Raw genomic sequence first — 14226 nt, forward strand, 5'->3', positions numbered from 1 at the left:
TGACGAGTTGACAAGTATTGTAAAAAGCGGCAAAACAAAAGGTGCGAGACACACAAAAAAATATATTAATAAGGGGCGTAGGGGGTAAGAAAGACAAAATACAGATAAACAGAGTCAACAAAACAAAACAGAGAACAAAAGCAGAGGAAAATGAAACCCACGCAGATCAGAATATGGCTCCAGTAGAACCATGAACTTCATCTGACTGATTGAACCACATCAGACTGGAGTTTCACTGCTCTTACGTCCTGACGGTGGCTGTGAAAAAAAAGGAAAAAACCAAAAAAAACAAGCCTCCCTCTGTTGCCGACTCTCTTCTGAGTGACGGATCATTGCGGGGAAAAAAATGATGCCAGCTTTATCTGTGACGAAGCCCTGAACACACTCAGGAGTCTACCATGCACAGAAACTTATTAACACAATGGCTATTTAAGACTTGTGAGAAGAGTTTTGCTGAAAACCATTTGTGGTTGTTTACTAATTAGCATAAATGCACACACTTTGCATAATTCTAGTGTAAATTAAGAAAATGTATCGTCGCATTTTTAAATTTAGGAACCATCCATCCATCCATCCATCCATGCATCCATCATCCATCCATCCATCCATCCATCCATCCATCCATCCATCCATCCATCCATCCATCCATCCATCCATCATCCATCCATTCATCTTCTACTTTCCCCCCCTTTCTTGGAATGTGGGGCTAATCAATGCAGATTTAGGGACATGCTTTACATTTTTATTTAATTCTACCACCTTTTCATTCAGTCATAAATGTTGTTTGTTTAAAGCTTAAAAGAAGTTAATTGCTGGAAAAACTTTCTGAAGTGGTTCCCAAAGCTCATACAAGGTTAATGTGATACAACCCAACATGTCAAATCCTTCTAAAGCCTGATGACATCTCTCTGAAAGTCCGCCATTCCCTGTGACCCTGTAAGTCCTGTCTCTGAGCTCTTAATGCTCACTCTCTGCCCGGGTCACTCTGACTTCATCATTCGGGCCACTCTCAGCCGTAAAAAATCTTTGCAGTCAGTACGAAGCTCATCATTTTTCTTCTTTATCACATGAGCCTGTGTAGACATGGCTTACTTTACAACCCACAATAATGGATCGCCTATCAATGCTGAGGGTGAAAAAAAAACCCTGCAAGAAACATGGTTATGTTTTTCTGAACTTGATGTTCCAACACATAATCGAATTCAGTATTGCTCCCAAAAAGAAACAGATTGTTGATTGTTAAACAGCAGAAACAGCCTTTAATTGGCTCCAACTGTTTGACTACTGGAGCCAAAAAGGAAAACATCTGATTCTCCATCGGCCTTTACAGACTTCCAGAGAGCTGTGCTGCGAAGCAGGATTTGAGGTTGACACGCGGGTTAACACTGGGTTAAGGAGTAGAGATCCTCTTCTTCATTTGAATTCTCTATATTTATATTTGTTTATCCTGCCAATTCCATCCTAACAACCCCTCAATGATGCAGTGGACACTCATTTATAGTATAGCATTTTCATGTATATGTATTCCCAACAGTTCTGACAACACAGTGTTGCAGCTTAGAGTGCAAGGTACACCGAGAAAGCAGATGCATCTAAAGAAAGCAGCGTACACATGCTCAGCAAAGAAAAACAAAACTGTGAGTCTCTGCTTTTGGCAGCTGCAGCTAAGTTTCTTGGCCTGGACTTAAGATGTGTGACTTCTCCTTACACGAGTTTACACTCGGTCGACTGTCCCTCGACTGCCTTGTCGTGTTTCTGCGTTGGCTCACACAAAGGAAACTTTTTAAAATCCTCATTTTCATTTGATAGGTTCAGGGAAAGGCTCAAGCCATTGAACTATCACATAGTTCAAAAAAGTACAAAAAAGTGCTGTACAAACCAAGGATCAATTTTATCAAACTGTATCACACGGTTGCATCTTAAAGTCAAAATGCTTAAACAGGCTATGCTGTTGTCCTCATATAACTCGCTATCATGTGACTAATCCTGTTATCTCCAATGGATAAGCACGCACATGCACAGCATCGTGTGATCAACTGTGGGCTCTTTAGGGCAGGTAAACTGGCACCCAGCCAGCCCGTCCCTTGTGCACAAACCTGTATTTGAACGGCTACAGTGTTGCGTGACACCTATCCCCTCCTTGCTGTTACACATCAATCACACCTTTAATGGTAATTCCCTTTGTTATATATGCTGCCACAGAATGACACTTTTTAACGAATCCTCTCTAACTGTGTTCAGAGAAAAACCAAGCAAACAATGTTGCTCACCTCAATCCTGCTGACTATGCACCGATTTGTTAGACGCATTAAAAAAAAAAACTGCACAGTGAAACATGAGCCCGTCCTGCATCGCACCATAACCTTATACTGTAAGGACAGAATATGTGTGTCTTTCGACGGAAAGACATTTCAGGGAAGTCATACGAGAGCAACAGAGACACCTATAATTAGGCAAGTCGTCAAGTCCTCAGATGCCCTTCCTAACTCCTGCCCTGTGAAGCTCAGCTGCAGTGTCAGTTAAAACTCTTAATGTGACAGATGGACAGCTAAATGAATGTCTCAGAGGGACAAACCTCAAACTTTTTAATAAAATGCACTGCTGAAACAAAGTAGTTTCACCAAGTGTTTTGATGTATCCATGCATACAATTATTCCTGAATTGAGGTAGCATATATAATTTGACTAGCGTGCATAACTCTGCTGTCACTGCTTTTTTGAAAATATTTTCTTTCAAGAACTTCATTCAACAAGACAGGCCATCGCCTAAATATAAACATTTATTATCTCAAGGTGAGAGACAGGATGTTGGTTGCTAAACAACATTTCTCAGTATGCTAACGTGACGTTATAATGAGGCCGCAGGGAGTTGTTCTAAAGTAGACGATACAAGTTGTGCTGACCTTGAGGAGTTAAAGCTCGGGCCAAAACACACAGAGGAAGGGTTGCGCAGAAAACAGATTGCAGCACGTGGATTCTAATCCAAAGCCAAAAAGCTGATAAACCTGGATCTGTTATAAATCGTAATAATTGTGTTGCCTCTGGTAAAATGGAAACTGCTTGGTTTTAAGCTCGATACGATGAAACAAGAGCTGCAGCATTAACCTAATTTTAAATGAATGAAAACATGTATCCATGCATATGCATACGTACCTGATCGCTGTCAAAATTAACATGGCCCACTGTGACTGGTGGGGCCCCTGGCAGTGCTGGGGCCCTTCGCTTCTTTATGTGAGCACTGGGGGGCGTCCGCGGTATATTCATCACTGACTGAGAGTGACCAAGGGTGGGCGGATCTTCTGTGATGGAAACTCTTGACATGGTGGACAGATCCTGTGGGGTGAGGTAAGACAAATGTATGAATAAGTATGTAACAAACATTGTAACAGGTTAGAGTCGGGGGAATATGATATCCATTTGAAATTAGCCAGATGCCAGGATAATTGGGTGAATTGAGCGTGGCTGAACTGATAAGTCCAATCAACTGTTGACTGGATTACTTTATAATACCAAAGAAGTACAAAAGGCCATACACTGAATAATGTAACCAATCACTTGCTGTGAATGCATCTGCACCAGAAATCAAATCTACTCTAATCTCTCCAAAATACTGAATAAGATAGCACTTTTCTTCTATTATTTCCTCAGTGCAATTGTCTAATTTAATCTAATTATGTAATATCATGATAAATGTATAGTGACAGGAACAATTCTTATTCAATTATAACAATGCAATGTTTGCATTTGGCAGTCAGTGCCCATATGGTCCATTCTTTAATCACAACAATACCACACCAAGTTGAAAGTGTGAGCCATTTTCAAAGGGTGGCTGGACTGGAACAAAAATGATTTTCACCTTCTGATCAAAGTGAACCCAAAGTGCCCCCGAATGTCTGAATCTCCCCTTGGTTCAGCTTGGTACAGACTTGGCACAACGGGGGTACCAAACTCCCCCATGACTTAAGGAACGAAAAGCATTTAAAAGCAGATTAGCTGATCTGTTCAGACAATGCTTGAATACCTCATAAAAGCAGAGCAAATAAAGTTCAGGTCATTAGAATTAATTGGGCCCAAGGTTAGAATATCTCACAGTGGGAGAGATGGGAAAAGAACAGCCCTTCTTGACCTTGAGAACAGTAGCTTTTTCTCCAACAAGGGAACATTTAATAAGAGTCTGTAGTAAATCATATTTTCTTTCTCAAAAATACAATAATTTATTAACAAACCAATTAATTAGTAAAGCAGGGAAAACGCACCATTCACAAATGTACAATATAAGGAAAAAGATGTAGAGAATAAATCTTTTTTATGTCTGGGGGTATGAGCAGAGATCTTTGGTAGACAGCAGACAGAAGCTGTCAGAACAAAAAAGTGAGTGATTGATGTCATTTCCAAGTGGAATCCTAAAAAAGTACCTTGTGTTCACCTCAACAAAATGTGATGTTCAAAGGACAGAATTCACATGAACTCTCTCTGACTTTTCCCACCAACTTTCTTCTATTTTCCCCTCTGGTAAACATCCTCATATCTGTCAAAATAGACTAGAAAATATAACAGACACACTGCAGCACTTGCAAGTGCAGAGATACTAACATAAAAGGAGTGTATTAAACTTCTGCCTGGGAAATATCATCCAATGCTTCACCTCTGGGGAAGGCTTTTAGAGCATCAGTGACTGATCAAAATAAAAATGTTTGCATTTGAACACAAATATAAGTCTGTTATTAACTTGAATATGATGGTCATTGTGGGCATGATTGCTAAAAAATGTAAACTGCTGATTAGGACTTTAACTATATAGAAATCAGTTAGGCATAGTTCAAATGTATAGTGATAATTTAGGATAAATCACAATATGAATGAGCACTGGTCACAGCATTATTAGCATCTTAGTTGACTGGAAAAACTTGACGAATTATACCGGTATCTACATACATTTATCTACGAAAATGATAATGTAACCCTAGTCATTATAATCTTTTAGTGCCAGTTTTAATAGAGACCAAAAAGGATTACATTAGATAAAAAAAACATCATGCATAATTTAGTTACACAATTATTTTTCTTTTTGAAAACAGAAACAAGCATATTTTCCTTCTTAAAGGTTTCCTGTCCTCACAAACAGTAATGCTGTGTAACATGAGACCCAACATATCCATTTTTGAGACCATACACTGATAACATGCACACAAGTGCAGCCGTTTGGCTCCTAATGAACAATTAGGACAAACAGACCTGGCTTTTAGAGCTAATGCACCCGAGGTAGCGTAATTTGATGCCTCCAGGCTAATAAAATTGTGTCTACAGTGTGTGTATGCAGTGCACTTCATATGTTTGCTTGTGTGCATTTACGAGGGCTGACAAAAGTCCCTGGCTCAGGAACAATCATATCACAGAGAAAAATGGTTTTCTTCTCTTCAAATACTAAAAATTGAATTTTGCTCATAGGAAAGCCAACTTATTGTTTCACTTTCATATGTTTTCCTTTTTATGACCTTGCCTTCTCAGCACTGTAATTTCTTTGCAGTGAAATAAACAGTCAGAGGGAACTGTTGCAGACAAAGACTTTCCAGCCCTTTAAGAAAAAGGAGACAATAGCAGAACCCTAACAACGGAGGTAACGGGGCGGAGAAGTACAGTGCAGGGCAGTGTTTCGCAAGTTAATCCGTTTTAAACTACCTATTGATCTGAGGTGAGCCAAAGAGGCTGCTGCTGAAACAAGGCTCATGGCTTTAAAATCAAATTAATGTTATTGAGTTACAAATATAATTGGTTGAGAGCTGTTTCATGCAGTAAAGGCACACTAAGGATTGCATTTATCCAAATCTTTCCATCAAGCAGCTCTTTTTGAGCATGCTGTTCAGGGAGAATCAGGACTATCATTATAGAGGCTGGTGGTAAACCCAGAATTTGGTATATTTTTTGTTTTTTAAAGTGCACAAAACTTCTTCATCAATCATAAAATATCTATATCTGCAATCCTCAGTTTGAACTAACATTAATTTGTTGCCAGATCGCAGTAAAGGGAATTGCAACCATCAGTTTTAATGTTCCTTATATTTCCAAAACACGTCTGTATGTTGAAGGTAAAATGAGTAGAGACCGTTACTGCCCCCCAGTGGACACCTGTGCCTAATACCTCAACTCACGAAGTTGTGCAGAACAAGATGTTTAGTAATTACGTAAAAAACGTCAGTAATTTTAGTTTGCTTGCAAACATGCCATAGTTCAGCATCCCTGCATGATCTATGTGTGTTGACATGTTGGGTTAGTAATACTTACACTGGGTTGTGTGTCAGAATTTTGGGTTACTTTATCATCATAGTCATCTGTGTCCATAGCAGTTGTCTGTGTCTGCAGATAAAAGGCACAGCTAAAATGCATTCAAGTGTTAGGCCCGTTGTTAGACTGTTTCAGGATGGACAACATGCATGAGCTACAGTTAGTTTTTAAAATGTTCATATATCACCACAGTCTATTTTATGCTTAAAGATGACTAGAAGTAGATGGAAATGAAAAAGGGCGAACTCTTTAGACCCACTGTGTAGCTGCAGTACAGTATAAAAAATAACTTAAACCATGATTTTTACCTTAGATTTCCTCTTGCTGAAATGGAAGATGCCGAGGAAGCTTTTCCTCTCTGTTCTGTTCAAACTGGAAGTGCTGGAGCAGATGGAGTCTACATAAATAAAATTAAATCAATGAGAAAGAGGAAAGCAGCCACTGAGGGGACCTAATGAGAGTAAATTACTATAGAATTCACATTCAGTCTAAGAAAACGTTGATAAGAGAATCAGTAATCAATCATTAATTGTGGAAAGTTTAACAATAACAAAAACAGCCCCTATGGTGAGGTTACTAGTGTGGATTAACTGTGCAGATGCATTTAAATATTTGGGATTACCTACTCATTTGGTCAGTTTGGTCATACAAATTAATATTTGTGTCTAATTATGTGTCTGTGTTTTCCGAATTTAAAATACCTGACTTCCATAACAGAGAGTTCTCAGAAGAGGGCGCTGTCTCTTTACTTTCAAAAACACCCTCTACATTTAACCTTTACACTCCTGAATCGTAAATAAAAACATCTCTTAAGAACACAGAAACAAACAGAGCAGTTATACCAACCATGAAAATGCCACTTAAAGCATGAAAAGGCTCTACATGCTAGAGGTGTATGGATAGTTGGAAAAAAAAGGTTCTGTAAAGGCAAACTGTGACCTGGGGATGACTACAGGAATGTTGCATTTAACATTGTATCTGAAAAAGGGATGGCTCAAAAGCAAACATGCATGTTGAGTATGTTAATAAAGCAGGATCAGTAAACATATGATGATGCCCTGGGTTAATGTGCTAAGTTTGGTTAGAAGACCATCACAAAAAAAGACCTCTAATGTCTAATACCTGAGTAGTTAAGAGCTGGGGCAGAAGCCATTTTAGGCTGGAGAACTGAAAAACACAAAAAGGTTTCAACAAACACAGGATTATCTGTGCTGTGTGTACAAATGACTGCAACTGTGTGCCCTCTGTGCGATAATGCCGCTAACATGTTTAACACATTATAGCTTTGTATAATTGAGCAACATATGCAGTAAAGGGCAAAGGACTTGACATTTTGAAATTCTTGGATTATCTGATATCTTAGTTTATTCTCTGACATACTTAATGCTGCTTATATTGATCATGTCTCCATAAAACAAAGACCTAACTAACATTAAATACATTGCAATTTTTACTGCAATGCAATTGACAGATTTTGCTCAATACCCTGTCATATAAATCCTATAAAATGTCTTTTGTTCTCTTTATTGGCCATTGTCAATGTTTTACTTCATGTGCCACATAAGTAAATGAATAAATAAAAATTAAAAGGCAGCTCCTGGACAGAACAATAACCATATGTTCTATAGTGTTTTTTAATTTGCCATGTGCTCTAAATCAGTCACAACCCAGATTTTACATTAAAATCGCTAAGCATGTACAGATTACAGAAAGTTTCCATAAAAATGTGCTCGTCTGCTTCATTATTGTAATAATGCTCATAAATCTTTGCAAATGGAAATTACTTATTTTCTGTTTCAACGCTATAAAAAATACCGGTATACTTTTAAAAGACCAGGACTGTTAATAACATGGGATATAGCAGCACTGACAGTCAGTGAAAAATTACCTAAACTCTGATCATGTACGTAGAGTTCTTTGATCTCCAGGTCAGTCAGAGATTTGTCCAGCTGTAACTCGTAGCGGCTGACGCTGTCCTTCAGGAGGAGGACATGTGCAGGGTCAAAGTCACACTTTTCACAGATGAGCGGTAGCAATGTCTGGAGTGGTACGAATGGGTTGACCCGGACCACCGCCTTCTGGCTGCCGTGATAGTTGATCATCAATCGCACTGTTTTCTGAAAAACACAATAAAGGTTAGAAAAAATGTATGAACAAATAGAAAAGAATTACTGAAAGGGCGCAGTGCCTCATATTATCCGACCATCGAAGAGAGCTTTTCCTTTAGTAGTCAGTTGCAGACCTTCAGTTTATTCCCCAAATATGTCACACTTTTAAATTTACTTTTACACACACAAACACACACACACACACACACACATACACACCAAAAAAAGTGATAAACCCCTGTATGAGGAGTGGAGAAAGACTGAAATACAAGCCCCAACAAACAGCACTTCAGCAATGAGTAACAACAGGTTCGACTTTGGCTGATGGCAGGAAATATTTACTAGACTCAGAATTGTTTTCCCACATGGCATCTATGAAATGAACAGCCCAGTAACATGACAAGAGCCTGAGGAATTCATCCAAGAACCTTTTTGGTTCGTGTTCAACAGTTTTTGTATTTCTACTAGAGTGACATTCCCAGTTATATATGAGTATATGTGAGGCAGGTGTGTCTCAAATATTGTCATTCTCTGGCCTGTGGCCAGGCAGGGTCAAAAGAAGACAGCAGCCAGTGAGCCCTGAGAAGAGCAGAGAAATAATGCATGGTAACTAAAGGTAAGGCTCTCATCAAATATTCAAAGAGTAGGAAGACAGCAGAGGAAAGGCGGAGAACATCAGCCACAGAAAGCTGCTAATGCTCAGTAGAAATAAGTTCAGGAGGACAAACCAATAGAAAACATTGATGATTTAGAAGGACAGAAACTAAAAAAAGCCCAAGAGAACAGATTCATCATGTTAAGCCAGTTTAAATCCACCTGCTTCCTACCTTAACACGGAGCCCTACAGGTTTCCTTACTGTCTGTCAGCAATTAGGGGTAAAAGGTAGACATTGGGGGAGGGATATTACAAAAGGCTACAGGGTATACTTCTGAGTGCATGCAAAGTGCAACTCATATATCAAATTTAAGACTTTACAAGCATTTAGGCCTGCTTAATTTAGGTCCCATAAAACATCACGTGCACACACACGCACACACACACACACACACACACAAACACACATTTTATACTCACCTCCGGTACTTTAGGTGTGGGCCTTCGCGCCACTTTCTCCTCCAGCACTTTCTCCTTAATGAGGACACAGGCTACATTCAGGGAGCCCAGGAGAGCATTGGGCTTGAAGCCCAAGTTGTGGCCCTCAGGTGAGAACAGCTCCAGGGTGTGCAGTGCCGGATTCAGACGGAAATGGCTGCACAGCTCAACCAGGAGGTCCATCAGTGCCTTACTGAAATGGAGAGAAAGTGAAAGGGAGGGAGGGATAGAGTTTGACAGAAAGAAGCACAGGTGGAGAAGGGGGGGGGGGGGGGGGTGAAGGCAACAGGAAGCATGATAGGGTTACAAAGAATATGTAACATCAGCTCTGGTAAAAGAAAGGTAATTAAGGTGAGTATGAAGGATATTCTGTAAGTAATTAAGTATGAAGAAAATAAATTTGCTACTACTATTCAGAAATCACAAAAGGATTACCGGTAGTTGATTCTGTTCAAGATTTAAAATCTGTAAAACATTTCGATGAATTTTCCTACTATTCTATGTGTGTAACCTAAGCAACGACAGAGACATCAGCATGCTGATGGTTGAGGGGAAGATTACTGTATGACATATACTCTGCTCTAGATGAAGTGATTGTGACAGCAGAATAATGACTGCTTTGTTAAATGTGTAGATCTATGTGTGTCTTTGTGTGCATAAGTAGAGGTATGGGGCGGGGGGGTAATGGGGAGGCCTACAGTACTACCCATCAATCCTCACATAAAGAAACCTAGAGAGAGTGTTTTTCTGGGAACAGCCAGATCAGATGACTGAACTGAGGGAGAGACACCACTCCAAAAGATATGACAGTCAATCACTAACAGATGAACAAACTCTACCAGTGAAACAGCAATACTCAGTCGCCATCTTTCACTGCATATACATGCATTTATTAATTGCATTCTTCTCCCATTTATTTAACACAATCACATCCAATATGACCCCCCCCCCCCCTATGTCACCAGCATTAGGGAATAAATTATCTGAACCTTTACCAAACCCAGTTACAACCCCTTACCTATAAGGACCAGCTAAACATCCTGACTTTCCACAATTGTCCTTACTTTGCAGATGAAATACTTATTTTTAGACTTACAGAAAAAGGGCACCAGCTGGACTACATAATGTCTCACCTCTCATCTCATCTTCTTGACCCCTTTATCCATTTCCAGGTCATGGAGAGGGTGCATATATGGGCAAAGGCTGGTTCCCCCCTTGGATGAGTTGCCAGTAAATCGTACGGCCCTCTGTGAGCATTTATGGGTTCAGTACCTTGCTCAAGGTTACCTCGGCATTGCTCCGAAAGTGTTCTGGCACCTTCCTCTACTACCAAAACTCCTTCCATGTTTTATCCACACGGGGGCTCAAACCGAGAACTCTCCGCTTCTCAGCTCAAACCCTGAGCTACCAATGCCCATCTAAGTTTATTCATTTCTTTATTCTCTCTAATTCTTACACTCAGGACAGATCGTTAGGGACAGACAGTATCGACTGGTTAGACATCATCTACTTTTTTCTCCAGCTCTCTGGGACAAAGACTTAGATGGTACCCCCTTGAAAAGGCCCCTCTGGCATAGCAACCCAAAACAGACAAACTGTTCTCATACTGCTAACTGTCAGTGAAGTAATCACAAGAATAAATGAATAATCACAACCTTGTGTGCGTCACCTCACCTGCCATCCTCGGTTACAGATGTCTGGTATCCCTGCGGTAGCGTGACCTGCAAATCCACCGAGGACCTAAACATGTTCTCTTTGGCATCTGTTGCCGGTTTCCCTCCCTCGGGTACAGGGGTTCTGAAGATGTTGCGTGGAGCAGGTTGAGGAGCTTGCGGAGGAGAAGGGGCTTGTGCCTTCATCCTCTTACTGAAGGTGACCAAAAAATAACAAAGAACATGTTTATTTATTTGAAGTTTTACTCTGGTCATGGTCACAGTTGCGGTTCATGAACAGATTAAAGGAAGCACGAAAACATTGGAGAGAAAAACTAGTTTAGTTTCTTAGTAAATGAATATGTAATTATGTAATTGATGTCCATTGTTTTGTTTGTTTCAGTTTACAGTTAAGTACGGTAGATTATTGACAGAAATAAAAGTGCTGTCCTGTGTCACCTAACTTCACCTAGATTACATAACAACTAGATATGATGAGATTAACTGCAGGTGACAAGATGATGCAGAATCAGTTTACTCAACAATGCAATTTCACACAGATACACATAATCTGTAATTTGAGGGTTCACACTAGCTCAGAAGTAGCCATATAAAACATATAACACACACTCTCATACACACTAACCACAGCTCTGGCAGCATGGGTGGAGACGTCAAAGACATGCTGCCAATGAGGTGCTGCAATCTGCCCATTTGACCTTGGCTTATTGCACACTGTACAGCGACAGCTGATTAGACTGAAATTGAAAACTTTGCTCTGCTGACAATGACAAGTGTCTGTGTTAAAAACATTTTCCCCACCACCTTCTCTATCATGACACCATGAAGAAAACATTACCCCTTATGTCAAAGAAGACGTTTCCAAAAATGGACCCAACCTCTTGAGTAGAAAAGCAAGAAAACCTTCAAGGATGTAAGGAATGCACATGAATATTGCAAACTCTAACCTGGCATTGGCCAATTATTAACCACTAAGCCACATATCCAACTGAGGCATTACGCAACGCAGAATGATTGTCAGAGGACAGGTGATAAAAATGAAAGAAAAATAAAAGAAAACAATAAGTGTGACAGCATGTGCATAGCCGAGCCAATGAATTTAAATTTAACTTTGCTGTCAGAACTGTATTTAATAGTCTGAATAGCTGAAATGAGAGTAGATGAAAGAAATTGTTTTTGATGGTGAACTGAACTCGAGCCTGGGTAACAGCACAAGTGGGCCTCGGCCAAGGCTCGCACAGTCAGCTAGTATTCTCTCCATCTCATTTGCTGCCCTGCCTCTCCCTCTTTCCCTCTTTCGAACATGCACAAAGACTTCTTTAGGAAAAGCTTAGTCTCCCACAGAGGTAGAATAAGCAAGGATAAACAGAGAGAGAGAGAGAGAGAGAGAGAGAGAGAGAGAGAGAGAGAGAGATCAGAGCGTCTACAGGAACAGAGTTACAAACAAAATTGTGCGCGCGCACACACACATACACACACATACACACACACACACACACATTAAAAACACATAAAGACTCCATTCTGTTTGCTTGACTAAACACCATTAACCAGGATAGATTTCCTCAAACATCTTGCTCACCATCCCTAGTTTTCCATTCAGACATGACGGATGTTTGTTTTGGGATTATTAGAAGTCAAGACATAACAATGGGATATAAAAACATAGAGAGGACTGATCAAATTGATGGCAGAGAAACTATTGATGGTAATGATTTAGCCTACGTCTATGACGTGAGTCTTAGGGATATTCATATTCATTCTTCTGAAATGAAAATAATTTGAATACAATAAGACGTGGGTAGCTGTGATACTATAGTATTAGTACCACACATCGGTTCACAGCAGTCATTTACACAGCTACCAGTCCATCTGCTTTGTTGTCTGCATGCAAACCAATTAACATGTGTGTGCTTGTGTGAGAGACTCAAATACAACCACTCTCATTCCTGATGAAGAACTGAGCCAGTGTGTGTGTGAGTTCAAGCACAGGTGTGTTTAAGCCTGTGGAAAGAAACTCACCAATTGACTGAGAATAAAAGAAGAGAAGCAAAAAATGTACCGGAATTTGCTGTTTTCAGGAAAGAACAGCCATACTCATAACATAGACATTGGACTCAACCTTGAAGTGTGTTTTCTCTGCTGAGGATAAGTGACTCTGTTTTTTTCCCCAGAAATGCAAACAGTCTGAGTGCCTATCGTAGAAGATTTGATAAGCATGTTTGTAAATGCCACAAACGATCCTCCTTCAGTTTTCTTGAATTCTAACATAATGGCTGCCTATTTTTTAAACAACAATTATAAACTTTTATTTAGCCTATTTGCATTTTAATCATAAATCGGGCATATTTAGCCATTTAGAGACTTGGTGGCTTTTCATTCTGCGATCATGTCATAATTTCGTGAGAACTAATGGCAACTAACTCTTTCCCACGGCTCTGCTACTTGTTTGATTCAAGAAGTTTTGGATTTAAAAAAAACCATATTTGAAGCCAGTACATCAATCAGAGACAGATAGAAAAGCAAATATGTCCCCATGTGACACACACACATCCCATCAGCTGTGTCTGTACAGTGTCATTGGGATCCCCTGAAACAATGAGCCATTGTCCAGATTAATTGGCCATAAATAAAGCACTGATTAACCTACTTCCATTATGATAAACACATGCATTCTCAGAACGTAAACAATGACCTGAATCGAATTCTATGACAGGTTTTCTGGGACGATCTGGTGGGAGATTTGAATGAAAAGCGAAAATGAAAAGCTTTATCCCAATTTGTGTTTTAATCAAGGTATATTATAAGATCAGGGCAAAAGGAATAGTTTAAGTTCTGAGATGGTCCCATGAGTGACCTCCACCATCACAGCACCACTTTCCCTTAAGAAAAACAGCAAAGTAATCTCTCAGCGTGACTTGAAACGCCCACTCATGCAATACACTTGAGCACACACCTCTTTAGAGCCAAGGTTACGCTTCCCTTTGTGCTTCTTTGAGGTTTAACATCGTTGCGTATTTGAGGCAGCATCCTGGACGCTCTCCACCCACTTCGAGGCACTGACCTGTTAC

The 14226-nt window shown here is 39.9% G+C and overlaps 1 protein-coding gene across 4 annotated transcripts in view; it reads right to left on the reverse strand.

The window, feature by feature from the left end:
* The window catches only part of cobl (cordon-bleu WH2 repeat protein), a 35286-nt gene that overhangs the window by 15891 nt on the left and 5169 nt on the right, over positions 1 to 14226 (reverse strand). For 2 of the 4 annotated variants that reach the window (XM_011605448.2, XM_011605447.2), the window contains 7 exons: positions 11157 to 11348; positions 9465 to 9675; positions 8170 to 8398; positions 7404 to 7448; positions 6590 to 6678; positions 6282 to 6353; positions 3153 to 3332 (listed from right to left, as the gene is read on the reverse strand). In XM_011605448.2, coding sequence (XP_011603750.2) covers positions 3153 to 3332; positions 6282 to 6353; positions 6590 to 6678; positions 7404 to 7448; positions 8170 to 8398; positions 9465 to 9675; positions 11157 to 11348 — 1018 coding nt within the window. The remainder of the gene's footprint in view (positions 1 to 3152; positions 3333 to 6281; positions 6354 to 6589; positions 6679 to 7403; positions 7449 to 8169; positions 8399 to 9464; positions 9676 to 11156; positions 11349 to 14226) is intronic. The other 2 variants (XM_029839221.1, XM_029839222.1) reach the window with 2 other exon arrangements.

The sequence above is a fragment of the Takifugu rubripes genome, chromosome 7 (assembly GCF_901000725.2).
Source record: "Takifugu rubripes chromosome 7, fTakRub1.2, whole genome shotgun sequence".
Classification (NCBI taxonomy): domain Eukaryota; kingdom Metazoa; phylum Chordata; class Actinopteri; order Tetraodontiformes; family Tetraodontidae; genus Takifugu; species Takifugu rubripes.